We start from the raw sequence: 27,606 nt of genomic DNA, 5'->3' as shown, positions 1-27,606 counted from the left end.
CTATTTGCACTAAACATTTGGGGATCTTAGAAATCTGTCAAAGCCTCGATTACTTTCACAAAACATATACTGCTTCATGTTGTGTCCCTGGAACATGGCAACATGGCATTTTGTAATGATTTTTTTTTTATGTTTATTTTTTTTATTTTTTCAATAAACTGTAGAGTGATCCTGAAATATGTCTGGATCTTAATTAATTATTCTCTCATCAATCTGAGATGCCCTGAATGTTCAAACTCAACACTAAAGTACCAAAAGCTTGTAGCCTAAATCTTTCCAATACTATTGTGAAAAGACAGGTAGCATGAGAATAATATAGAGTAAAGTTGAAAGCTACAGTACTTATCACTAAACGAACAAAACAAAGGAGAAGATACTAGAGACTTTGAACTTTCTGATATTGAGCGTCTAGAGACACAATGTTCCTTATTTGCAGAAAGAGTGAGTTGTTATTTGTCAGATCAGATTGTGTCTCTTTGGCCAATAGAGTAAATTTAGCTGGGTGTGTTGCGTTGGAGTTTAAACTTTGGACCCTGTAGAAAAGAGCTGGAAGATAGACACTACGCTTGTCCTGAACAAAGCAAATTGGATATTTTGACTGGATTGCTAAAGCTATTTTGGATTGTTACCCACTTAGAGAAATAATGGACCCCAACCCATATCAGGTAAATACAAAAATGTTTATGGAATTGATATATGGGCCGTAAACTAAATAGGGCCAAAGGGAGCAGAGTCGAACACTTGAGCGTACATATTGTCTTTAGCTGAAAGAACATAAGCACTGTTTTTCCCACAGGGTCAGTGAACTGGACAACTTAGCCTATATATAAAACCGTTCACGGAGAATGTCTGATTTAGGATATTGTTGCACTAGCTATACCTGCTAATACTATATTCTGATAATACAGCAACAACTAGTTACAACTAAATATAGTTTGTATCTAATATCAATACAAATACTAGTATTTACAACTGTGTACATGATGGTAAATGGATCAGACATAGCTAGGGCTAAGCATTTTTTGGGGAAAAGTTTTATATTTTTTTCTTTTTGAAACATGTTGCAAGTGTTGTTTTAACACTTGTAGTTTTAAGGGTGGTAAAATGTTTGTAAAGTTACATGGGTAAGTAATAGGCTTCATAGAAATTGTTCAAATTATAAATGATCAGCAAGTAGTTATAAAAACATTCTCTGTTGTTGACAGCTATTTCTCTTGTTTCAGGGCTGTGAAGACATTGAGCTGCTCGACTGGCTCTTCGATCAGAACAATGGAATCCTTCGTCACGAGGAAACTGGTCATCATGGAAACCACCATAGCTGGCCAGTGCAAGACCCAAGCGTGAGTGACATCTTTATTTTCAGTATTATTTTCTCTGGCATCGATTATCTAATGTGGGTGGTCATACAATTAACCATTTTATATTTCTTATTTTATATATTTTTTTCAAATAAAATAAACTGCAGTCCTATTTAATTATTTACCACCTGAAATACTCACACTCTAATAATCAACAAAAACTTAATTGCATACTGTACAATGTGCAATAATTTAATATTTCATTATTTTTTATTGACTTCCTGGTAAAATAGCTGAGTTGACTGTACCGGGCAGAGGATTTCCATGTAAACATTTTGTGGCCATGCAGTTTTCAACGCGTTAGTTTTGATGCATATTGAGAATGCAGTGCTTGAGTGCTCAAGCCTCAAACATTACATTATAATACTCAAACTTGCATGAATCACTCAACAGTTGAGAGCTGTAAAGTTAATGATAAGAGAAAAACATTAAAACATGGTTAAAAGCTCATTATAAAAGCATAATTCTAATATGTCTGCTTTAACAATTATTTTGACAAAATTTTACAGTTTTTTTACGATTGAATAAACACTAAAATATAAAGTTTAGCCCAATTATCAAAACCTTACACTCAAGGAGCAAAACTCAGATCTGCACCACTGTAACACAATAAGTCAGTTCACACTTTGTGCAAAACAATACACACAGTGATTTACAACTCTGAACACACTTGTGCATTTAGACACAGAAGTTTATCAAGATGTCATTTCCTTGCAATTCTAAAGCACTGACTGTCAAATGACCACACCCATGTGCCAAATGACCACACCCATGTGCCAAATGACCACACCCATGTGCCAAATGACCACACCCATGTGCCAAATGACCACACCCATGTGCCAAATGACCACACCCATGTGCCAATCCATTGAACACTGTCATCAGGCGCGCAAACACAAGATTGCTTAATTGTAGACACACCAAACAGGTTTAAGCACTATAAAAATGCAGCAAGTGAGTTCACCAAACTGAACCAAAATGGAAGGAAGAAGAAGAGTGTGGAGGAGCGGGGGAATCGGAGGAGGAGGAGGAGAAGGCAGAGGCTGTGCCAGAGGTTGAGGTGGAGGTAGAGGTCGAGGTAGAGGTGGAGGTAGAGGTGGAGGTGGAGGTAGAGGTGGAGGTGGGGGTAAAGGTGGAGGTAGAGGACGAGGTAGAGGTGGGGGTAAAGGTAGAGGTAGAGGTTGAGGTAGAGGTGGAGGTGGGGGTAAAGGTAGAGGTGGAGGTCGAGGTCGAGGTGGAGGTAGAGGTGGAGGTGGGGGTAAAGGTGGAGGTAGAGGACGAGGTAGAGGTGGAGGTGGGGGTAAAGGTGGAGGTAGAGGACGAGGTAGAGGTGGAGGTGGGGGTAAAGGTAGAGGTAGAGGTTGAGGTAGAGGTGGAGGTGGGGGTAAAGGTAGAGGTGGAGGTAGAGGTGGAGGTGGGGGTAAAGATAGAGGTAGAGGTGGAGGTGGGGGTAAAGGTAGAGGTGGAGGTAGAGGTGGGGGTAAAGGTAGAGGTGGAGGTAGAGGTGGAGGTAGGGGTAAAGGTAGAGGTGTAGGTAGAGGTGGAGGTGGGGGTAAAGATAGAGGTAGAGGTGGAGGTGGGGGTAAAGGTAGAGGTGGAGGTAGAGGTGCAGGTGTGGGTAGAGGTGGAGGTAGAGGTGGAGGTGGGGGTAAAGGTAGAGGTAGCGGTGGAGGTAGGGATAAAGGTGGAGGTAGAGGTGGAGGTAGGGGTAAAGGTAGAGGTCGAGGTAGAGGTAAAGGTAGAGGTGGGGGTAGAGGTAGAGGTGGAGGTGGGGGTAAAGGTAGAGGTAGCAGTGGAGGTAGGGATAAAGGTAGAGGTAGAGGTGGAGGTGGGGGTAAAGGTAGAGGTAGAGGTGGGGGTCAAGGTGGAGGTGGGGGTAACGGTAGAGGTGGAGGTAGAGGTGGAGGTAGAGGTGGAGGTAGGGGTAAAGGTAGAGGTAGAGGTGGAGGTAGAGGTGGAGGTAGAGGTGGAGGCAGGGGTAAAGGTAGCGGTCGAGGTAGAGGTGGAGGTAGAGGTGGAGGTAGGGGTAAAGGTAGAGGTAGAGGTAGAGGTGGAGGTAGAGGTGGAGGTAGGGGTAAAGGTAGAGGTAGAGGTAGAGGTGGAGGTGGGGGTAAAGGTAGAGGTAGAGGTGGAGGTGGGGGTAAAGGTAGAGGTAGAGGTGGAGGTCGAGGTGGAGGTGGGGGTAACGGTAGAGGTAGAGGTGGAGGTAGAGGTGGAGGTGGAGGTGGAGGTAGGGGTAAAGGTAGAGGTAGAGGTAGAGGTGGAGGTAGAGGTGGAGGCAGGGGTAAAGGTAGCGGTCGAGGTAGAGGTGGAGGTAGAGGTGGAGGTAGGGGTAAAGGTAGAGGTAGAGGTGGAGGTAGAGGTGGAGGTAGGGGTAAAGGTAGAGGTAGAGGTGGAGGTGGGGGTAAAGGTAGAGGTAGAGGTGGAGGTGGGGGTAAAGGTAGAGGTAGAGGTGGAGGTCGAGGTGGAGGTGGGGGTAACGGTAGAGGTGGAGGTAGAGGTGGAGGTAGAGGTGGAGGTAGGGGTAAAGGTAGCGGTCGAGGTAGAGGTGGAGGTAGAGGTGGAGGTAGGGGTAAAGGTAGAGGTAGAGGTAGAGGAAGAAGAAGAGGAAGACTTCAAGCAGGAGGGGGAGGAGGAGAGGGAGTTCTTTTTTGTACTGGATCAAATGTAATGTTCATGAAAACTGGGATTTTTTTATTTTTATTTTGCCATGTTGGCTTCAGTTTATGGAAAAAAATAAATGACATTGTCAACAGCATGAGTCTTGTGTCCTGTGTGGTGTCTACAGTACCACACACAAGTGTGTGTAGTGTTCACTTTCACTGTGTGTGTTGTTTTGCACAAAGTGTGAGCAGACATTGTGTTTCCAGTTGTGCAAATCCGAGCCATGTTTTGCAAATTCACGGTGTACTTCATCCACACGACTTTATGCACTTAGAAGGAGGATTAGCCGAAAGTGTTTAAGGTTTTCCACAGAAGCGTGTAACTGGTGCAAACATAGTTAAGTCATATGCAACGTGTGTGTTTCATATGGTAAAAAAATATGGTTTTGATCAATTAGTGTATAGTTTTTACAAGAGTGTTTCATTTTGCAAAGGAGCTAAGGTGTTTTGCTAATTGGGTTTGTGGTTGTGCTAATTGTGTGTAGGGTTTTGCTAAATAAAACAAAACAATCAAAATTGTGTTTATTCAATCGTAAACTCGTAATATATTTAATATTTTAAAGTTATTATGTATGAAACAAGGAGCCAATGGAGAATCCAGAGCCTCACATCTGAATGTGGGACTGCCCGCAGAAGGACCAACTCTTTAATGAAGACAGGGTGAACAGGCTGTTACAGCAGTCGCAGGGAATTAAATGCAGAAATAAGGATCTCAGTTGTATTGGAGTTCAGCTGGAGATGATTATCACTAAGACTATTTTACTAACAGATCATGCAAAAGTATATGGCATCCACTTCAACGCCACAGAATAATGAATGCACTCTTCACCTCCCAGATCCTGCAGCCTTCTGACCAGACGGGTGATGATTTCCTGAAAGCACTTCTCAGTGGAACTGACTCTGTATCGGGCTCTCCACTCTGGTCGCCCTCTCACAGTGACAGTGGCATCAGCGAGGACCCACATTCAGACCACATGGACAGTCCTCTGAGACCTGAGAGTCCCCCTGGTGGAGAAACACAGTTTTACAGCCATGGGATACATACCAAAGCAGCACTAGAAGCATGCATCCCCAGTGTTGTCAGTAAGTAACCTTGATTGTATTAGCATATAAAACATGTCAACAGAAGCCTGATTGTAATTACGTCAAGAGAAAGATGTCAAGATGACAAACGCCAGTCTTCGGGATAGATACACACAAACTAGTGCTCTGTAAAATATAATATCCATGGGTATCAGAATGATGTGAATCTAGGACTGTTGCCATTGAGATTAACAAAAAAACAAAAAAATATATACATTGTATCTGTTGAATGGGAAAAAGCAGAGACATTAATAGATGTGAAATTCTCTATCTGCCTGTTGCTTGGCTAGCTGATGCTAACCACCGGCAGTAGCCGAGTGGCAGAGTCAGTTCCACTGACTCAGAGGTTGGTGGTGCAATCGCAGCTGGCTCGGTGATCACTGCTGCTGTGTCCTTGGGCAAGACACTTGATGTAAAGTGCTTTGATTGGCTTGAAGGTAGAAAAGCACTATATCAAAGTGACCATTTAATTTAATTTAACTGGAGTAACGTCAAAACAAAATTTTCTTAAGGATACAAGATCAGTAATCTCAACTTCAAGTTAGTTATCCTTTAGCATAGATGCCAGTTTTACACCCTAATAAACATCTAAAATAAAACACCAACAGGTTTACACACACTTTTAACGAGGCTTTAACCTCATGCAAATAGCTGTGACAATTGGACTAGTGTCTAAGTGATTGATAGCACCAGCGAACGGCATTTCTAATTCATTTCTATGTGAAAAAGTCTTCCAACTGTTGCATAAAACAGGAAATACATAGACCAATAATGTAATTGCAGAGCAAAAATGATAACGATGTAAAACTTAACTTCAAAAATACAACTTCAACTCTCGATAAATCAATGCCAAACCAAACATCCGCACACTAGTTGGTCCTGGTCATGTCTTGAGCTAATTGTATTTTGTGTATGGGTGCAGGTGGCTGGGACCAAAGTATCTCAAATGGAGGGCCAGGAATTACACAGTATCCCTCTGATGTTAACAGAGGCCAGGTATCCTCAGGGATCGCTCTCACTGTCAAGGACCTCCTGCTATCAGGCACTCCGGATCCAGTAAGTACTTCCACTGTGTAATAATGTGCAGCAGTGGAGGAGATGTAGGTGGAAGAGGATACTCTGACTCTGAAGGTGTATTTTATGTTCAGAGAAAAACAGATTGCGGCGGGCACACTCACGATTGGATGTCTTTTAAAATCGCAAATGTGCATGTACATCTTATACAGGTGGTTTACATGTGTATCCTCAGCTTATTCTCAAGAGCAGCAGCTTGCTATAGTTTTCTCTAATCAACTCTAAAATTGAAACAGCAATCATCTGAGAAAGCATAAGCCATAAACAGCTTGGCTCTTCACCTTTGAGATATTGCACTGTAAATATGAAATAAGAAAAAAATAGAGGCATATATATTTTGTATTATATATGTATATTCTTTTAACATCTTGTATATTCTTTTAACATCTTACATGAATAACAAATACAAAATATATTCCTTTTTCCAATTCATCCATTATAACATTATAATCTCTTTCTAAAAAAAATAATTCACACCATTTATACACATTTTACAGGGTGGATTGAACAAGATCAGACCGACTCTATTGTATTATTTTTGAAGCTGCAAAGTTATCATTAACAATATTAGTACTTTCTATTGTAGAGTAATGTCTACAGTGAATACGTCAGTGCTTTAAATGAAGTAATAAGTTGACAGAGCTTCTTTTTACTTGCATTGAAGTGAAATGTATCTGTACTTTTACTCATGCCGCTAAATGCAGTACTGAGACCGCTTCTGCCCCATCCAGACTAAGAGAGGATGAATTACAGTGCTCTGCAGACAGAAATGAGAAACTACATTACAGAAAATGAAAGCAAAATGAAATGGAATCCAATTAAGAGAAGTGTGACAACAATACTTTGAAAGCAGCCTTCTATTGTGTAAGAAGCAGTATAAAGTAGTAGTATACAGTGATTTAATTCAAATTATAATCTCATTGGCCCCTTTAATAACAAACAAATTAAATAAACAAATTCAGTGACTCTAATGAATATGTTACAGCCCACTCTAAGTATATTGATCCAATCTCTGCATCTCCATTAATTACGGTGAGGTGAGAGGCAAACGTATGTCCTGGTGCTGTAGTTGCTTGAAGTGCCATGAAAAGTGATGGTGTTCTGATAGTTGAAGGGAGAAGTGAACGGCAGATTTATGGATTTATTTATTTTTTCAAATACTAATATTCATAATACATTCCAATAGCCCCCACAGCCCTCACAACACTCCATCCAGGAGTTGGTTCTGAATGAAGATGAGAAGAAACTGCTCATAAAGGAGGGGGTAACTCTGCCCAGCCAACTACCACTCACTAAGGTAAACGTGCTTCGGAGCCATTCACTAAAACAGAGCCAAAAGCTATTGTTGCAGTGGCTCCAAATCAAATGTTTTCTTTTTGTAGTATGAGGAAAGAATACTGAAGAAAATACGCAGGAAGATACGCAATAAGCAGTCGGCACAGGAGAGCCGCAAGAAGAAGAAGGAGTACATAGATGGACTGGAGAGCAGGTGAGGGTTAAAACTCTCAATAGTTTTACTTTGACTGCACTTGGTAGTAAATCACTTAAAAATCAACTGTAATTACTCATAAGTCGCCTTGTGGGGAGTGGATGGGACAAGCCTCATGCTAATGTGCCTCCCTGCATCAAAACTGGCTTCACGTGTCTTTCCAACCGTGTCATCGCCTATATTTATCTTGAAGGCCAAAAACTGATCTGGATGCACGGGTTGGCCACTTATCACCATATTTCTCAATCTTTCACTTCTACTTTAGGGTAATATGGAAATGCAATTGGAGAAGAGATTTTTAATTAAATTATTTCCTTCACTGATAAAAATGTGGTAATGTGAAATTCATCTTGGCACCTCTCGACTGCCCAGAGGCCATTGATTATAGACATTTTAAATAAATGACACGCATGAAATAGTTCTAGGCTTTTAACAAATCAGAGGAAATTGGAAGTGTATTTGAAGTTGCCTCTAAGTTGTTTGCTGTACTTACTATAAATGTACGTACCTAAATACACAAGTTAGATTGACAGTTTTATTTTGTCTTGTTGCTTGTCCTGAACCTTTTGTCTATTTCTTATTATTATTATTTTAAGAATGGCTGCCTGCAATGTGCAAAACCAGGAGCTACATCGAAAAGTTTCCCAACTTGAAAAATGCAACATGTAAGTCTTTTAGCTTAAGGGCTTATAACTGGTAAGACTACACACATTTCACAAAAATTTAGTAAACATGATTATAAGAAACATTTTGCCTAGTTGTCCCCAGTTTGACATTTTTTTGTAAAGTTACACAGCAGTTATGATTTGAGAATAGATATTATGTGATAACACAATTTTGTTTTGAATGGATATTGATGACATGGACAGAGGAATTCTGTTTTGGAACTCAAAAACTGCAACTTCAAAGATGTAAAACTTTGGTCAATATTTAGTCATAATTTGAAGGGAAAAAAAAGAGGAGTTTTTTTAAGGATTTTTGGCCCATAGGTTTTATTCGACAGGACAGTGTAGAGTGAAATGGGAATAAGACTGGGGAATGACATGCAACAAATTGTCAAGAACCGAATTCAAGCTCACACAACAGGGTGCTATCTTCAACCACGAGAGGCATAGTTCTCCTGTTTTTCCAATTATGACTTAATTTGATGGGCTAAAACCCTAGGTAAATATTTATTATAAGTTTACATCCATGAAGTTGCAAGACATTTTGAAAAATAAACATTTAAGATTAAAACTCTGTGTCTATGTCATTAATATTAGACGTGTCGCTGAATAAAAATGAAGGTGTTATCAGGTAATATCTATCCTCAAATCATAACTGTTGTGTAATTTATATGGATTTAGTCCTTGTTAACAGTATGGTTGCTAGGTAACAGTTGTGGAATTAGCTGTCATATTTGCTTCCTATGTCCAATCAGTAAAAACAACTAAAAACTTAAACCAAAGTGAAATGTGTAACTTGTCATATGCACTTTAACATTCACCATTGACCAAAGCCACATTCATATTTGAGGTGTTACAAAACCGACTCATTCTTCCACACGTTCTTGGACCTTATGCCTCATCATTGACTCGTCCTCTCTACAGGTCACTGATGGAGCAGCTGCGCAGGCTGCAGGCTCTGGTCATGAATACAACCAACAAGCCAGCCCAGACAGGAACATGTGTTTTGGTAAGGTGATCTTACTGTGTATGTTTAAAATGATAATACCACAAAACTCAACTTGCACATTTGTTTCAACGTGGTCAGAATAGTTTACATTCACGTTCTAAAACTTGATGATGTCCTAATTTAAGATGTAGGGCAGGGGCTTATACATTTCTATGGGAGATTTACTATTTTGGCAAATATTATCCACAAATGTGGGTATTATCTTATGGCTTTATGTCAAATTACAACAATCCCATCTTTGGGGCTAAATAATGGCACCACTTGTCTTAACTATTGTGGAAAAAGGATCCTTTTGTGTTAAGAAGAAGAGGATAGTGAACTTTGTTCCAGTTTATTTTTTGTGTGATGTTGATAGGCGCACCCATTACAGAGATATAAACCATAAACCAGGTCAATAAAGCTGTAATGTGACAGTAAAACAGTAAATTATATATATGGATCCATGCAGATTCTTGAATGTTCTGATGTCACATGAAAATAACCTCTTGATATGGCTTGGGGTATGTGTGTACTTATTGTAGATCTTCATTAATAGCATTCCTCTCAGCAGAGCTGTTCCTATTTAGCAGGAGAATGCTAGTTTCTCTCTGGTTTCACCTCACATACAGGTTTCTCAGATTATAATATTCTCCACTAAGATCCTAGCACAAATACTGGTCAAGACAGGTCATGTTTATAACATTATAAATGTATAGCCCACACAACTGATATTTCTCAAATGCTTTCTGAACAAAGATAATATTTCCATACTTGGCCATGGTAAAGCTCACATTCAACACAATCCTGAAAGGAAGGTTGCAAAACAGTTCCTCGAGAGGGAAAGTGAATGTGAAAGCCATATAAGTATGACCCTGTTATCAAAGGAACAGAAATAACATACTGGGTTTATTAAATACACATATAGTCCATGGGCCAGACAAAAATGTTGTATCACTCTAGTGACAAGGGCGACCAGTGATTTTAGTGTGATAGACTTTTCAGAGTTTCAGCAGTATTATCAACCTCTGTCAACATGGGTTTTTTATATTTCAAGGGCTTATAGCTGTGATACCCATGTCAACATTACGCTTCTTGCACATGGACTAATATGTTTCTTACCCCTTTGTAGATACTTCTCAATTTTATTCATTCCATTCCCATTTCTGTGTCCCAATCCGTTTATGCTAATTCTTTCTTCACCTCTCTTTAGGTGCTCCTGCTGTCCTTCTCCCTAATCCTGTTCCCTAGCCTCAAGCCCTTTTCCTCCACCAAGGTCACACAAGGAGACTTCAGTCCAGTTAGAAGTAAGTCCATACAGTCTCGGCAGGGCTGCTTTGTGCACCCACCTGCCAGCACTAATCTGGCCCCTCTCAGTCATGGTTGAGACTGGTTAGAAACGCCGTCTTTATTCATCAGCTGCAAAAGACCATCACTCACCATGCTGGCAGACTTACCGCCGCATGTCTCTCAATGTCAAACTTTGAAGATTAGAGCAACACACTGAGGCAATATATTTTCATTACAGGGTTCCCGTCAGACGCGTTCTGATGAATTACCTTAAATTATTGTTTAAGAGCAGATCACAACATTCCTGAGATTTTCATCTTTTTAGAAGTCTGAGGAAAGGATTACAGTAGCCACTATTTGTTACCATGAGGTGTTTGACAACTTTGAAAAGCAATCTGTGTCAACCCTAGACCTGTGGGGTTTAAACAATACTTGCAGTCCCAGATTTATCAACATTTGTTTACGGCTGAACCCAAGGCTCAAAAGTGCACACATAAAATACATTTGAATACATTTGCAGTGGAATTGCATGTTGTGTCAAAGCCTGAATATTCTCTGTTCAAGCATTGACATTAAATACAGTGTCAACAACTAAGCTCCTTGTAACATTGCTATTAATTGACAGTGTTTGTAAACTCTTAACATTATCTTCTTGATTTTCTCTCACAGTCCAGTCACGGTCACTGCAGAATCTGCAGGCATCTCGTGTTTTGCATGTCATTGACCCACAATACATTACTGAAGATGAATCTGAGTCTGCTTTCCCTCGTCACCGTTTCCCTGGAGATGAGGCCATGAACCACGTTAACTCTTTGATGGAAAAACTCAACATGCACAACAATGATGAGCACGATACAGAGCCGTTCTCCCAAAACAGCACAAGTGAGGACGGTGTGGGTCATTTTCACGTAGATCCTATCACCGGCCACATAGCCAGCGTGACTCTAGACCCACATCGCCCTGCCAAACTGCGACCGCACGCTGATGACATGTGAGAAGTAGTAATCCCATGATAGGGCAAAATATGATGTGTTGTATACATACAATACTATTTTGATCAGTTGTTTTTATTAATAGGAATAAAAGTTAGATGCTGTGCTTGCCTGTGGCATAGTGGTATAAGGTCTTGCACATATGGGGCTATTACCACTAGGGATGTCCTGATTGGCTGCCGATCAAGGCCTTTTTAGAGTATTGTCGTGGATCGGAATCAGTGACTAGATTTGCCTGAAATAAGTTAATAGCGCCGCAATGTGAATCCAAACTTTGGTCTAACTTGTTTAAGAGCATGTGACGTGTTCTTGTGATCTCAGGCTTCGCTCTTTTTACAGGCCTCAAACAGGCCCAAATAAGACGGTGAAAAAATCATAACCTAATATTTAATCTGAAGCTGTAGAGGAGTTAAAAAATGATTATGTTTATTTATTTATTTTAATCAATTATTTATTTTATATTAAAACAAATAATTAGGTAGTAAAAAAATATATTGGTAATCATTTAATTAAGGGAGTGTCTACAGAGCCGCGGCTCTGCAGCCACGCCCTTTAATTAAACCGAAGCAAACTTCAGCATTGCATTCTTATTTTTTTTTATGTCACAGCATCAGACTAAAGTGAGGGTAATAAAAACATTAAATAAGAAGATTGTATCAGATTGGTATCGGAAATTGCAACATTAAACATTATTGGATCGGGAGCCAAAAAAACTGAATCGGACATCTCTAGTGACCACATACCGGCCATGACCATTTCCCGTTTGTCTCTACCTTCTCTATCCATTTCACGCTACAACTAATCACTCTAATCCTATCCAGCAAAGTCATGCAAGAAAAAACAAAAAAAAGATTTAAAGAATAAATCTAAATAAATCTCGTTATTAGGACATTTTTCCCATTCAAATATGTTTTAAGTTTAACTGGACAAATTATATTTAGTTGCAGTACATACCGGTATATAGGGAAGTGGAGTTTTTAGTAAGTTGTATCTTTGTAAACATGTATTTTTGTGCCAGAGGCAATTTTATCTTTCATTATTTCAGTGTCTTTCTACTTGTTTATAGAAATAATTATATCTGTCACCTTAAAACTCAGTTAACTTGCCACCAGAATAGTTTTGTAAACATGTAAATATCCAGGTCTTTTTGTAGCTTTAAGTTTGGTGATTGAGTGGAGGTCTGTGTACACTCATGAGCCTGTTAAAACTTTCTGCCACCTTTGAGGTAAATCCTAATATAAAAAAACAGACAGCCTGTCACCGTATGGTCTAGTATTACTGGACACTCACTTTGGTATCAATATTTATATTTAGAAACAATCGGCACAGCTCTATAGCTGGATATAAAGTCTCTTTATGATTTAAACAAAACATTTACCCTATGAACATTGTTTAATCTGTTTTTTCACTGTAGCCCCTCGAGGCAACTGCTGATTTTTACAAAAATAAATGGAATTGAATTGAATTGAATGAAGCTGATGCTGGGATTTCCAAAGATTATACTCAAAAAACCCAAAAGCGAAATCATAACTGAAGGTAAGCTTTTGTCACTCTCTCACAATACGGTAATTAAATTGACCAAACCTTTTACTCAAAAGGAGTAATTAGAAGTAACTAGTAATCCACCTCTGATGATAGCGTCTTGAAGTATGACAGTATTTTGTATTCAGTGGATAGTGTGCTATTATCTCTTGTTGACATGAACTGTTGCCTTGGCATTGATGAAATGCCAGCATGAAAGTGTTTGAGACTGTTGCTCACTAAATGGCACTCTGATGACATGCACACTTGGGATCTCGATGGATAATTTGGCATCAACATTCTGACACATTCTGACTTGTTTTTCAGTTATCACTTGATTTCTTTTTGTACTCATCAAGCTCCTTTGAGATAAAATGAAATAAAGACTGTAATAATTGCTTTCTTTAAAACCATGTAAACCATGTGCCACTCCCAGTGTCCAGTCTTGTATAAATGGAGATGGGTGTGTCTGAAAGGGCAGCCTCTGGATCATAACATATACATAACAAATATACAGCCAGTTTTGAAACAAAAAGAAAATAAATAATAATAATAAAAAATTATGAAAAGGAACAGCCAGCGGCAGATAATTATTTCAATAATTTTGAACAAAAAGTCAATGTACAACTTCTATTTTAAGTTGTTGTTGTTATTGTTGTTTGTTTGTTTTTAGCTATATTGCAGATGAATTACCTATTTTATATAGCCATTATTGATGCCACCTTTATGTCCGTCAACCTGCTCAGACACATTTATGTTGAAATAGGTTTCAACCTTATACAAGGTAGTGAATGTGGAACCAAAACCAACTGAAAACTGAAAAAAAACATTTTAAAAAATAATAATAATTATAAATAATTATTATCACTACACACTATAAAAGCTGCAGAAAATTTAAAATGGTGTGCCAGCATTCATAATAAATTATGCCTTTTGTCTGCAAATATCAGACATTTTAGCGATGAAAAAAAAGGCCAATAGTCCTAGTCCTATTTTGGACTAGCTAGGTTTGACATACTACTGTCATGGTTTGCAATAAGACCCAAATCAGAACATTTACATTAGTCAAAAACAAAACAAAGAGTGAGAACATAAGAACATAACATAAGGAAGCTTCTTTTTTTACAAGACCATTCATAAAGCAGTGTCTTTCATTTTTAGTAGTATCTGCATTATCTCATCTGCATTATCTCATGTTGCGTTGGCAGATCAGAAGTATCTAGACAATAGTATTTTTGATCAGAAAACTGAAAACACAGGTAAAAATGTGGCGAGGTCTTTTTGAATTTTAAACACGGAGCAGAATTATTTCAGCTCAAATCAGAGCAGTACAGTACTGTACTGAAGCTCAACAGAATGGTATAATGCACGGGTGTCAAACATGCAGACCCCCCTGCGCTCCCCTTGCCCTGACCACATGCCACTGTCACTGTCAAGTCCATATATCTTATATTCTTGTTCCTGCTGCAGATTTGTGCAACCATGTCCACAGATAACTGTTATTAGGCTATATCAAGCTATTTACTTCTTATATCTTTTATTGTTTTATTTTTTACGTTATGTTTGGCCCACGACCCAGTCTGAGCGTCGAAATCTGACCCGCAGCCCAACATGAGTGATGCCGGATGTTCCTGTACAAGCCTTATTGGCACATGACAAACAGTTTGGTGGAGGAAATAGAGAATCCCTGGGTAAAATCTGTGCTTACATACAAACTAAACAAATATGTTAAAACCTTTATACCAAACAGTAGCGACCTGAGATTATGGTCTGGATTACAAAAGGTATTTTGACATGCTGAAGGAATCTTTTGTCTTGGAAAAAAGGACTTTTCAACTGTAGGTATTAACCAATAAGAAGTTATTATAACCAAGAAATTGAGCAAAGCAATGACCATTAAAGCCGCAAGCGGCATCCAACGGCCCTCGCGGGCCGCCGGCCTTCCGACTCTGCGCTTTCGACTTGATAAAGATGGCGCCCTTATTGTGTGTTAAATAAAAAAAGAACTTGACAGACGGCGACACATTGGACATGGCCAATCCAGTGCAAATCAACACAAGTGTCAGTCAAATTTGCTGCGCCGCCGCACAGAGACCGTAGCACTTGGAATAAAAATATGGATAACTTTTGATGCCCCGCTTGTGTAGATGATTTTCCCCAAATATGAGCTTGATCGAGCTATTGCCCACAGAGGAGTTCATTAAAGTGTGAAGCGTAAATGTGAACATTTCAGAGATTTCGCTGTTTTCCCATTTCTGACATATATTTGCGGGTCCGCCACACAGAGACCGTAGCACTTAGAATCAAAATATGGATAAGTTTTGATGCCCCGCTTGTGTAGATGATATTCTCCAAATATGAACTTGATCGGACAATCGCCCTAGGAGGAGTTCGTTAAAGTGTGAAGCGTAAAAATGTGGTGATTTGAGCAATTCTATGATTTTCCCATAAGGATAACATGGGATGTTTCTGTCATCGCTACGGTTACGCCGTACAAAATATGACTTTGGCTCTCATACTTTTGTGATCAGGATGGCAAATTAGAATTTTGTTCAAAATATCATGTCATTTGGAAAAACTCTATTGTTTATAGGCCACTCTGAAGGCCAAATAGTCAGAATTCTGGGAAACGTTTGCGGCTCCGTCGCACAGAGACCGTAAAAGCTATCCTTAAAATTTGGATAACTTCAGATGCTCCACTTGTCTAGAGGACGTACACCGATTTTGAGGTCGGTGGGCAAAACGCACTAGGAGGACTTTGTTAAAGTGTAAAACATAAAAATGTGGATATTCGAGAGATTTAGCGGTTTTCCCATAGGGATAACATGGGAGGTTTATGTCATCGCTACGACTACGCCGTAAAAATTAAGGCATTTGTCTGATTGGCTTTTTTGATCGCGACGCCAAAATAGAATTTTGGGTAAAGTTTAGAAAATTTTGGTAAAACTAATTTTTGACCTTCAATGTTAATTTAAAGGTCACTCTGTAGGGGGCGCTATCGCGCCCATTTCAATTTTGTCATCATAAACTGGTCCAAACTAGAAAGTTGAACAACTGATTCAAATTTGGTCCTAATCGGACTTGTTTTGATCAAATGGGAACAATTTTTAGATCTGCAATATCACAAAATAAGTTGTCCAACTTTGCGGCTGCGCCGCACACAGACCGTAAAAGGTATCTCAAAAAATTGGATAACTTTAGATGCCCCACTTGTCCAGAGGACGTCCGCCGATTTTGAAGTCGGTGGGCAAAACGCCCTAGGAGGAGTTCGTCAAAGTTTGACGTGAACAAAATGGCTAACACAGCGTGTTTTCATTTTCAAAGGAAGATGGCGGGCATAGGGTAATTCTGGGGGCGTGGCCACAATAATATTTGTTTTTTGTCCTCACAAGAGGAATGCGTGTTCCGAATTTCGTAGCTCTACGACAAAGTTGACCTCGGGGCGTCTCCCATAGGCGCAATGTATTTTGACTTTTGTCGGTGGCGCTGTCGCGCCATTTTTTAACGAAAAAAAAAATGGCCCAGAAAAAACAAAATTTTTCGCCGATTTTGAATTTTGGGTAAAGTTTGGTGAGTTTTTGAGCATGTTCAGGGGGTCAAATTAGAGCTCAAAAAGCAGAAGAACAAGAAAAATAATAAAAAATATAGCCGCAAGCGGCAATGATCGGCCCTCGCCACGCCGCCGCCACACCGCCGCCACGCCGCAAGAGGAGGGGGCGCTAACGCGCCCCAATTGTCCTTTTATTACGCCTACTGCTGAATCTGAATCTTCTCCCCTTTGTTTTACCATCAAAAAGCTATTTTATTTTGAATTCTTGGCAAAATGTGCGGCTTTGCCGCACAGACACCGTGACTCTTTGAATGAAAATGTGGATATCTTTTGATGGTCCACACCTGAAGATGAGTCTCACCAAATTTCAGGTTAATAGGGCTGACGCCCTGGGAGGAGTTTGTGAAAGTCTAAAGTGTAAACATGTTCTGGCGATTTCCCCATTGGAATAACATGGAAGGTTTCGGTCATCGTTATGGCAACGCCATAACAATTATGACATGGGTCTCATTGACTTTTTTGATGGGGATGCTAAAATTGAGTTGTGTGTCAAATTTCATATAATTTCGAAAAACTAAACATTTAACCTCCATATAAAATCTGTAGGGGGCGCTGTGGCGCCAAATGAATTTATTTCACTTCAAGTAGGTTTAGGGCAAAGAGTTTAACAACTGATTCTAATTTGACGCAATTCGGACTTTATCCGCGCAAACGGCAGAAATTTTAAATATGGGAGATTTCTGAAATTCTAGCTACAGTTTGCGGCTTCGCCGCACAGAGACCGTGAGAGGTATCAATGTAATTTGGATAACTTTTGATGTCCCACTCCTCAGTAGCATTTTCACCAAATTTCAGCTTTTTAGGGCCAACGCCCTGGGAGGAGTTCGTAAAAGTACGACGTTTGGAAAAACTCCGAAGTCATGTTTAGCCATTTTTGAAGCAATATGGCCGACATTTGGTTGGGCGGACGGCGTTGCCGTAATAATATTTTTTAGTTCTCTTGTCACCATCTACCTCTGCGCCAAATTTCATGATTCTACGATCAGATTTTTTTTGGGTCATTTCCCATCTCTCAATGCATTTTTGGTACATTTGGGGGCGCTGACGCGCCAATTTTTTTTTATTTTAGAAAAGGGAAATAGCCAGAATGTAGAGAGGCACGATTTTTAGAGGTGTGAACATTTTTGTGACTTTTCGTCAATGTTCACTGGGTGAAAAATAGGGGGGTTGGTCCCGAGAAGAAGAAGAAGAAGAATAATATTCCGATGCGAAAACAATGTTTCCCATTTTTCAAATATCATAAACTATACATTTTCGGAAAGCGCTCGCGCTTTCCTACCTCATGGTGTGGGTCCCTGGTCACTGACGGGTACTTTCGTTAATTTTGAGTGGGCTCCGCCCACTTTGTGTTTTTGGCCCTCTATACAGTAATAATGTTCAATTTTTGCATTACATGCTTATATGCACGAAACATGCAAGAGATGGGGAACGTATTCGTGAGCTACTTAGCGCAAATGACTGCTTTATATGAGTGAAGGAGTGCGTTAGAGAGTGTTTGGAAGTGGGCGAGCGCTTCGCGCTCGATTTCGTGCGCACTACGTGCGCACTTTCGCAGCCGTGCTTCGCACGGCCTTACGAGATTAATAGGCCTCTCGCCAGCTTGTGGCGCTCGGGCCTAATAATAATATTTTTAGCAAAAACAATATAGCCGTTTCCACTATAACAACAAATTATACATCGTTTGAAAGCTCTAAGCCTTCCCGATGCCGCCATGGGGTGGAATCATCATTACGAGCGCTTACGCGCTCGTCACTCCCTATTCCGTCGGGATGCCCCGCCCACTCCCCATAGACTTCCATTGATTTGAGCAGATACAAGCATGGCCCATGCCTGCGGCATGGATTCTCGCGTACGGGACGATGCCAGGAGGGTTTTTGGAGGAATGCAGCGCTTCGCGCTGCTGTTGTTAACAATGAGTGAATGGGCTACGCCCATTCACTCATTGTTGCCTATTTCTGTCATAGCAGGAGTAAGTATGCATGATCCATGCCTTCGGCATGGGCTAGTTCACTGTACTTGCCAGGGGCGACGGGGTACCAAACATGCGGGCTGCGCCCGCATGTTTGGTCAGACAGTTGCAACGCTGCCGAAGGCAGCGTTGCGGGAGCAATAGGCCCTCCGCCCTGCTGGGGCTCGGGCCTAATTATAACCCTCTGATTTATTAAGGCATATACATTAGACCTCACTAGGAAATAATATCTAAATTATATAAATGCATTAATAATCTGGATAATCATTCCACTAGATTTGTTAAAAATACCGTAATAGGGAAAGTTTGTTTGTTATTTGTTTTGATAGATGAAGAATGGGGAAATGTATGTACATCTCAATGGAGAACCAACAAATCACAATGGTCACCACTCAGGGATCTGCTGACTGCTGGAGAAATTGTGGTTGTCAAGTGGCTCATCATTACCATGTGTTTTGGGGCTGCCCTATTATTCACAAATACTGGACTGAGATCAATGAGGCACTGCATATTGTCTTATTCCAATGTTATTTCAATATTCCATTTAACTTTAGAACTATGTACCTCGGATATAGGACTCTAGCGATGGAGATGATTGATGGATACCTGTCAAGTGTCATTTTGGCTGCAGCAAAGAAGGCAGAAAGAAATGTTTGACAGGAACTGAACCGAATGTCAAGGACTAGACTGAGATATGGTTGGACAATTATAAAAAGTTTTTCTTTGAACTTAATCATGGACATTTTAACAGACATTGGGAGATGTGAGAACCATACATTGAGGGACATGTGCCTGACTAACATTTTATAACTTGTGTCCTTTTGAGTTTAACTTTTTACTCTCTGGTCTTTTTTTGTTGGTTCCTTCTGTTTTGTTCATACTGTATAAGTTTTAAAGAAACACGGAGCAGATAAACAGATTGGTTTAGTATTTAAACTCGTAGTGGTACCAGACCCTACACACTACTAAAAATGCTGTCTGATCTCTAATGGACTGATGTACATGTGCTTTTAATCAGGGTGAAAGTTTCCAAACCATCTAATCAATGCCCTAGTAGCAAATTGCTTATTCCTGGTCCCTGTGGAGCATAGATACAATCAGAAGACTAAAGCCCCAAAGAGTCGATCACGGCTAACCCTCACATTCTTCTTCTGTTGTTTTTAATCTGCAAATGTTGTCTTATTTTATGGTAGTTTAGACCCGGATTGAGTTAATGCAAGGGCATTCCTGGACCAAACTTTTGCATTAACAAAATTGTTTTCCACTTAGTTTACTTTTACTCTCTCTGATAAGACTTTAAAAAGCAAACGTATAATCAATATCTTGCACCTTTTATAAGTGGTGAAGATACTCACTACTTTCATTTGTATTCTCTCTTTTGAGCTATTTGAAAACATGTCCCTCTCACAGAAGAGAAAGATATGTGTGAAAATAGCATCTACGTCATTTTATGTAAATTTGTACAACAGTGTAAAGTTAAGTATAGACTGGAAACCTCAACCTCCACATATCAGCCTTTAGCACAGGAAATTACATGGGCATATCTTTTGAACGCACTGATAATTGAGGTTAGGCGAGCTCCAGTGTAAATGTGATTAATCACAAGCGAAACAACCATATCAAAAACTGGTGCAGGTTTGCATATGTGTCACTTCCTCATGCATACCTAAATATTAAATGCGGGTATGAGGTCTGAACGTGTCGCCTTCATAGAAAGTTATGCTTTGCCCAGTTTCCTTGTGACATGCACTCAATATCTATGCATATAATTATTTTTAAAGAATGATTTGATTAACACATGAATTCATCCAGCTGAAATAGACTTATGCAAATAGAGCTCCAAATCAAAGAATTGCTTAATTAGATTTACGTAAATGTAACTACCTGTATATTTTACAGCAAGAAACTAAAGCTCTTATGTATTATTGCTGAAAGATGACTTTGTACACTATATTAATATATTATATTTTAAATATAGCATGGTTTATCAACACACAATCTGTTTCCATGATGCTTCTTCAGCACTCACATAGCACTTTTTTGCACACGCACACGCGCACGCGCACGCACGCACGCACACACACACACACACACACACACACACACACACATACACACACACACACACACACGCACTACACATCTACCTACACGATCAAATGAGGATTCTTCTTACAAAGACATCCAAGCAATCGTTTGTATTTTCAGATGAACAAAAAGCTCTGGTGGTGGTATGTTCTTGAAGGACAACTGCAGCGAGTCAATTTAAAGGATCACAGTGTGATGTAGAGAGAAAATTCACATTTGAAGGTAGAGTCTGTCCAAATGTCTCCAAAAGTCATTTAAATTACTCAAGTCTATGATCAGTCTGTCAAGGTTTAGAGGGAGCGCCATATTGTGGTGAGCAGTAGACACCTGTCTCAGAGAGCGTCAACTGCAAATTAACTTTAGCACGCTCTCTACACCCTCTAAATTGCTTATGACTAAATTCAATAGTAGAAATAGTATTATATGTTTACAAGGTGGTAGTCATAAGGGAAATGTTTTTTGAGCGTCAACAGTAAATGTATGTTTTGCATATTGCTGGCATTTTACACCTTGCCTGTGACAACAGTTGAAAACTAGCTGAACTACAACTAATACTGGTGCATTTACAGAAATGTTGATTGATGTGCACTGTCCCAGTTCAAATAAACTAATAATATTAATAATATTATTCCCAGAGTGCAACCAATTGCTGTCAGAAGTTGTACCAGTGTGCAATCTAATCTCAGTATAAATACAGCTGTTCTGTGAAGTTCACAGACGTTTGTTAAGGGACTGTTGGGGAGAAAACAGCATCAAGAAGTCCAAGGAACACACCAGACAGGTCATGGAAGTTGTGGAGGTTTAGGTTATAAAAAGATTTCCCAAGCATCTCCACCAAAACTTACGGGAAAACCAAGGAGAGCACTGATCAGAGATGCAGCCAAGAGGCCCATGATAACTCTGGAGGAGCTGCAGAGGTTCACAGTTCAGACGACCACGGAATCTGTACTACACAAATCTGGCCTTTAAGGAAGAGTCGCAAGAAGAGGTTGTTGAAACTCAGCCATAAGAAGTTCACAGCAGAACGGCCCTAAACATAAAGCCAGAGCTAGAATTGAATGGTTTCAAACAAAACATATTTCTGTGTTTGACTGGCCCGGTCAAGGTCCAGACTGTTGATTAACGCTCTCCATCAAATTGGACTAAGTAGGTAGTGCTAATTGTAATTTTCTCAATACTGGGATATATCTTTTGGACCATCAACAACAGTACCATTAATGGAAAGTTTATTCATGTTTTTTTAGTTTGTCTTTATTTTTCTAATTTAAAAACAAAAAATGGAATTTTGTAAAATGCTAAAAAAGATGCACATTTAGATTTACTGATGTACACCTTATCCAGTTTTATTTGGAGTGTTAAAAATTCAGCGTGTTTCGACGTCAGAGATATTTTCTGGCAGGATAGAGAATAAAGAGATTAGTAATTAAATAAGTTTCCTCTTTTTATTTTATTTTTTGTATAACGTTTTTCTCCATAACCCTAACCCTAACCCTTGGAACATGGCCAAAATCTAAAGTGTAGTGTCTAAACCACTAGTGCATCCAGAACGCTGCTGCTCAGGTCCTGACTATAACCAGGAAACACGATCACATTAGTCCTGTGCTCAGGTCTCTGCACTGGCTCCGAGAACAGACTTTAAAGCAGCTCTGCTTGTGTTTCTCAATAGCCTAGCCCAGAGCCGGGACTAAACATGGAGAATCTGCATTTCAGTTTTATGCAGCTAATATGTGGAACAGTCTTCCTGAAGATGTGAGACAGGCTTCTACTCTGACAATGTTTAAATCTAGGCAAGAAAATAATTTGGTTTAGCTGTGCATACGGTTGAAAGGATTTTACTTGCACTCTTCTCTTTCATGTCCTTGAATGTTTTGTGGTTTCCGTCATGGTCCTCCTGCGTCAGGTCCTCCTTGAAGCATATCCCTTGCATAAGCCTTGGCTGGGTTTGCTTTCCCAAGTCTGTGCTTCAAGTCAATGACTTCCAAAAACTTCTTAATGTTCCCACATCAATGTTGGGTAATATTACTTTTAAAAGGAACCCGTTACGTTACCTCGTTACTGCCCTGGTAAACTAACGCGTTATGTTCCAGTGCTACTGTGTTATAAAAGTAACACGTTACAGTACTCTAGCTTACAAATAATTAACATTATTGTATAACCTATATCGTTTGCCAACAAGCCCTTTGCGTTGCAGAACACAGGAACATGATCATTGAAATATCAAGTAAATGCGTTTGACTGAGGTTAATTTATCTTTTATGTTGACAGATTGTCACAATATAATGCCATATAATAAGAACGTGTAGGCCTATCCTCAAGTAATGAAAAACAATGCTAAAAGACCCTTATTGGATTAGCAAGTGCAAAAACGCACATCAACAGAACAGCTTGTTTTAGCTCTGTAGTTTAGTTAAATCAAACTCACTACGTCGCTGTTTCCCTACATTTACTCCTCAGCTACAGAATAGTGGTTATAATGAAGGAGAAGGAGTTTTTCAAAACATACATCTGAATGTTTATTTCTCTTTGGAATCACAAGAGTCACTTGCTGCTGTGGCTGTGAAGCAAACCTGGCTCTGGGTTTGAGGTGAGGAAATCAAACTGGCCCAGGTATGATGAAATAACCAAAACGAATGAGTTAATCATTTGAAACGGTCTCTTGGAGAGTATTAGATTACACAAAATGTATGATAATGCTTTCAATTTCCAAGAGAAAAACAGTTTCATTGAAAGACATTTTTCATTACACCTCGTTTTGCAAAACTGCACAAAAATAGCTGATTTGGGAAAAATAAAGTCACTTTTATCTAATAACTTCAGTTTGAACCAAACCAAAATAAGTACATTTCTGTCACACAATTCACTAGGCATTTGTGGGGATCCTAAACCTTTTCGATGATGGACGGTTTCTGTTGCAGTATTAAAAAGTCAGTTAAAATACATAATGAGACCAGCACGAAGGGGTTCCCTTCACCAGTGTGTTGTGGAATTTCTCTTCAAACAATCATCAAGAAAAAGTAAAGCAGAGTTGTCTTTTCTCAAAAGTGAATTGTTAATTATGTTGTACAATCAGAATTAATCTCTCCCTGGTGTGGATTCGTTAGTCCGTCTCGCACAGAACCAATCCGTCCACACGTCTGTCTCGTCCTACATTGCTCTGATCCCCACCAAGGGATTCACATTCATTTCATAGATTACAGGTCAAACAGGTGGTCACATGACTTACTTCAAATAAAAACATTTACATTTCTTAGAGGCAGGTTTACAGGCAGAAAGGCAAGTGGCGCAGGTACAAGAAAACAAAGGACACAAATGGCAGACATACATTTGCATTATGTCAATTCACACCTCTTACTATTCTTGAAAAACAGTGCCCTAGTGTGGAAAAAACAAAACTAGGCATTCTAACAGGAGGGTACAGGTGAGATCAGGAGCTGAGGAGTCTATAATGTCACAAAATAGAGGGCCAAATTATATTTTTTCCATAACAGGTGCTAGATCACTGGGTGAGGTGTCCATTGTGGTGCATACTGTAGAAGTAACAAGATAGGATAAGCCTTTATTTGTCCACAATATGGGGAAATTTCGGTGTTGCAAAGTAAAATTACCGATAACTTAAAGGAAGCTTTAAAAAAAAAAAAAACACTCTTAATAGAAAAACTCTTATAAAACAAAACTCTTATGGACAAAACCTCTCATATTCTTAATAAGGAATAGAGAGAAAAAATAAAATAACATAAGACAAAAATATTAATAATAATACTTTTGGTATTTCACAGGGCTGGACTGACATAAAACCACTTTTCAGTGTCATTGCACTTGTAGCTTTAAATCACAAAAAGTGGGTCGCCCAAGAATTAAAAACACCAAAGCCATAAGATTTGGTCCCGTCTTTTAAATTTGCTTCCAAACTTGGAGATAGTTTTCGGAGCAAAGGGATAAATGTTGACGTGGGATGGAATAGTTTTTTGTAAGTTGTCTTATAGTCTGTGTTCATGTTACAGTCTCTGCTAATAAAAATCACTAGGGTTTTAAAAACTAAACATCAACAGATGCAGACACTGCATTTACTGTTTGCCGGGGGGAAAAAAGATTTTAATTTTTTTTTATTAATTTCACAAATGAAATCACATTGATCTGTCCATTGTAAATGGTGACAAATGGTGATGAATGGTGATGAATGGTCAAAGCAGTTTTTTCTAAGTTGCATAAAATATATGGACTATCTGTTTTATATCCATTTAAAGTAATACATTTAATATGTATATTGATGTAAAACTACATTTTATTTAATGTGACAACCTTTGACGGCCTAACACCCCACTTCAGACACACAAGTCAAACACGTCTCAACTCATCTTTCTCCTGTAAAGCATGCACGTTGTCCACTGCCCAAAGGACTCATGTGCTTGCAAAGTCCCGTTGGCTGCTGTCGTTATTTGGACAGTATACTTGTGTTTACTGCGGGGTGCATGGAGATGAGTGTCCTCTGGTCGTGGAGGGCTGATAGGGGGGTGTTGAGGCTGTGACAGCTGAGCAAATGTTTGTGTTATGGTGTAAATGAGAAAGTGTCACCCCAAAAATGCAGGAATTATAATATTGGGTTGGACATTATGAGATTAATAACTGCTCCTGTCTGTTTGGGGAATTTGTTCCGCCAGAAGAATACTGTCAGTTAAGAACACATTGTTTGAATGCAAAAAATATTTGTAAAAAACGTGTCATGAAAATGGCCCAATGAACCTGCATTGCAAATTTTCTACTCAATCACAATTCTGATTGTGGAAATATAAAACACAGTGGACTTTGCACACACAGCTGTATGTCCTGAAGCTGAGAAAAAAGTGTCTCGGCAGCAACATAATTGTGAGGGTGGTACAGACATTGTGCCAAGAAGATACTTTAAGCTCTACTCGTGACAGACAGGCTGTGAGACTTTGAAGTGGCTATCACAGCCTGTATTCACTCCAGTTCATGTGGCGAGCAAAAGCGGGGGAAAAAACCTTTGCCAGTGCATATTGTGCTGCAAGGGGAGTCGAGGGGGTGTGTGCGCTCTGATGGTTGGAGGGAGGGCACTATATAAACACAGCACAGCGCTGAGTGCACAGAGTTGTAGAGCGGAGGATGGAAGAGGAAGACGGAGATAAAGAGTGTGTGGGATCTGGGCTAGTTTTGGTGCTCTTTAACATGCTCTAATGTAAATGCTAAGCAGAATGAGTCTACAGCTGAACAATAGCAGGGTCCAAACTCTGGTTCCGGAGTCCTGCCAGGTGGAACTTATGCAAGAAGACCGAACCGAGAACTACTCTACTAACAACCTGTCGCTGCACTGCTGGCTTCAGCTGCTAACCAAGGAGTCCACCATGGAGTTCCAGGGAGACACCGCCAGCCTGGTATTACGTGTTATGATAGCATGTGTATACTCCATAGTGTGCGCTCTGGGATTGGTGGGTAATTCTCTGGCTCTCTACTTGCTACACTCACGCTACCGGCAGAAGCAGTCATCCATTAACTGTTTTGTGATGGGACTGGCCATAACAGACCTCCAATTTGTCCTGACTTTACCCTTTTGGGCAGTGGACACAGCTCTGGACTTCCGCTGGCCGTTTGGTCGTGTCATGTGTAAAATAATTAATTCTGTCACCACAATGAACATGTATGCCAGCGTCTTTTTTCTCACAGCGATGAGCATGGCACGCTATTACTCCGTATCATCTGCAATGAAGATGCACAGCCGGCGAGCAGCAGCAACCAGAGCCAAGTGGACATGTCTGGGCATCTGGGCGATTTCTTTACTGGCCACTCTGCCCCACGCCATCTACTCTGACAGTGTGCAGGTGTCAGATGAGGAGCTATGCCTGGTGCGCTTCCCAGAGTCAGGCAACTGGGATCCACAGCTGCTTTTGGGTCTATACCACCTGCAGAAAGTTCTGGTGGGTTTCCTCCTCCCACTGATCATCATCACAGTCTGCTACTTGCTTCTGCTTCGCTTCATCCTCAGCCGGCGCATCACGGGGGCAGCAGGATCTGAAGTGGAACAAGGCAGGCAAAACCGCCGTTCCAAAGTCACTAAATCCATCATCATTGTGGTGCTGTCATTTTTTTTGTGCTGGTTGCCCAATCAGGCATTGACTTTATGGGGGGTGCTCATAAAGTTTGACCTGGTGCCCTTCAGCAAGGCTTTTTACAATGCCCAAGCCTACGCTTTCCCTCTGACAGTGTGTCTCGCTCACACTAACAGCTGCCTCAACCCGGTGTTGTATTGCTTGATACGCCGTGAGTTTCGGGCAGGACTTAAGGAGCTTTTTCTTTACGCCACTCCATCCATTAGAAGACTTACTCATCTGCTGCCACGCAAGGCTAAGGTGGCTGAGGTACCCCCCGTTCTGGTGCTAGACCAAATGGATGTCTGACCGTACTTTTTAATTTAACCTTTATTTAACCAGAAAAGTCCCATTGAGATTACTTATCTCTTTTGCATGGGAGTTTTGGCCAAAACAGCAGCACAGATTATCACAGAATTACCCAATTCCAGACCTTTCAACACAGAGAAACTGACCTACTGAAATTATTATTATTTTTAGTTTCCAGATTGTAAATGTACTTTAATACTTGGGTTGGTTTGTAAATGTATGTAAACCGTGACCGTTTTTATTTTTTTGAGTTTTGAGTTTTTATACAATAAATATAGACTACCCATTGGGTTTTGCCCTACTTTTGCTCCCTACCCTAACGCTCAGATCACGCGGCACTCTTGTTCTCACATTCGGTTTGTTCTCTTGTTTACGGAATTGGTCCTGACCTAAATGCGTACCGTGTAAA

At 40.0% G+C, this 27,606-nt stretch overlaps 2 protein-coding genes across 2 annotated transcripts; both read left to right on the top strand.

Annotated features, from left to right (window-relative positions):
- Nucleotides 1–469: 469 nt before the first annotated feature.
- Nucleotides 470–11,844, top strand: creb3l3a (cAMP responsive element binding protein 3-like 3a). The gene is made up of 10 exons (XM_072439292.1): nucleotides 470–665; nucleotides 1,224–1,340; nucleotides 4,858–5,104; nucleotides 6,027–6,160; nucleotides 7,365–7,475; nucleotides 7,561–7,667; nucleotides 8,264–8,332; nucleotides 9,257–9,341; nucleotides 10,531–10,624; nucleotides 11,277–11,844. Exons 1-10 carry the CDS (start codon nucleotides 645–647, stop codon nucleotides 11,600–11,602), a joined length of 1,311 nt encoding a protein of 436 aa, XP_072295393.1. The 5' UTR covers nucleotides 470–644; the 3' UTR covers nucleotides 11,603–11,844.
- A 14,146-nt stretch (nucleotides 11,845–25,990) lies between these two features.
- Nucleotides 25,991–27,291, top strand: rxfp3.2b (relaxin family peptide receptor 3.2b). The gene has a single exon (XM_072438604.1). It carries the CDS (start codon nucleotides 25,998–26,000, stop codon nucleotides 27,195–27,197), a length of 1,200 nt encoding a protein of 399 aa, XP_072294705.1. The 5' UTR covers nucleotides 25,991–25,997; the 3' UTR covers nucleotides 27,198–27,291.
- The last annotated feature ends 315 nt before the right edge of the window (nucleotides 27,292–27,606 follow it).

Source organism: Eucyclogobius newberryi, unplaced genomic scaffold, assembly GCF_026437365.1.
Source record: "Eucyclogobius newberryi isolate DKJ021-1_F unplaced genomic scaffold, fEucNew1.0.hap1 SCAF_9, whole genome shotgun sequence".
NCBI classification, from domain to species: Eukaryota; Metazoa; Chordata; class Actinopteri; order Gobiiformes; family Gobiidae; genus Eucyclogobius; species Eucyclogobius newberryi.
The sequence above is the reverse complement of the archived record's forward strand: the minus strand, read 5'-3'. Positions and strand labels throughout refer to the sequence as shown.

Excerpts from the sequence above, each read along its gene's own strand:
- rxfp3.2b (XM_072438604.1), top strand. The coding sequence starts at position 25,998 with ATGAGTCTACAGCTGAACAATAGCAGGGTCCAAACTCTGGTTCCGGAG.
- creb3l3a (XM_072439292.1), top strand. The coding sequence starts at position 645 with ATGGACCCCAACCCATATCAG. Across the intron at positions 6,161-7,364 it reads TATCAGGCACTCCGGATCCA|CCCCCACAGCCCTCACAACA; the intron begins GTAAGTACTTCC and ends ACATTCCAATAG. Across the intron at positions 8,333-9,256 it reads CAACTTGAAAAATGCAACAT|GTCACTGATGGAGCAGCTGC; the intron begins GTAAGTCTTTTA and ends TCCTCTCTACAG.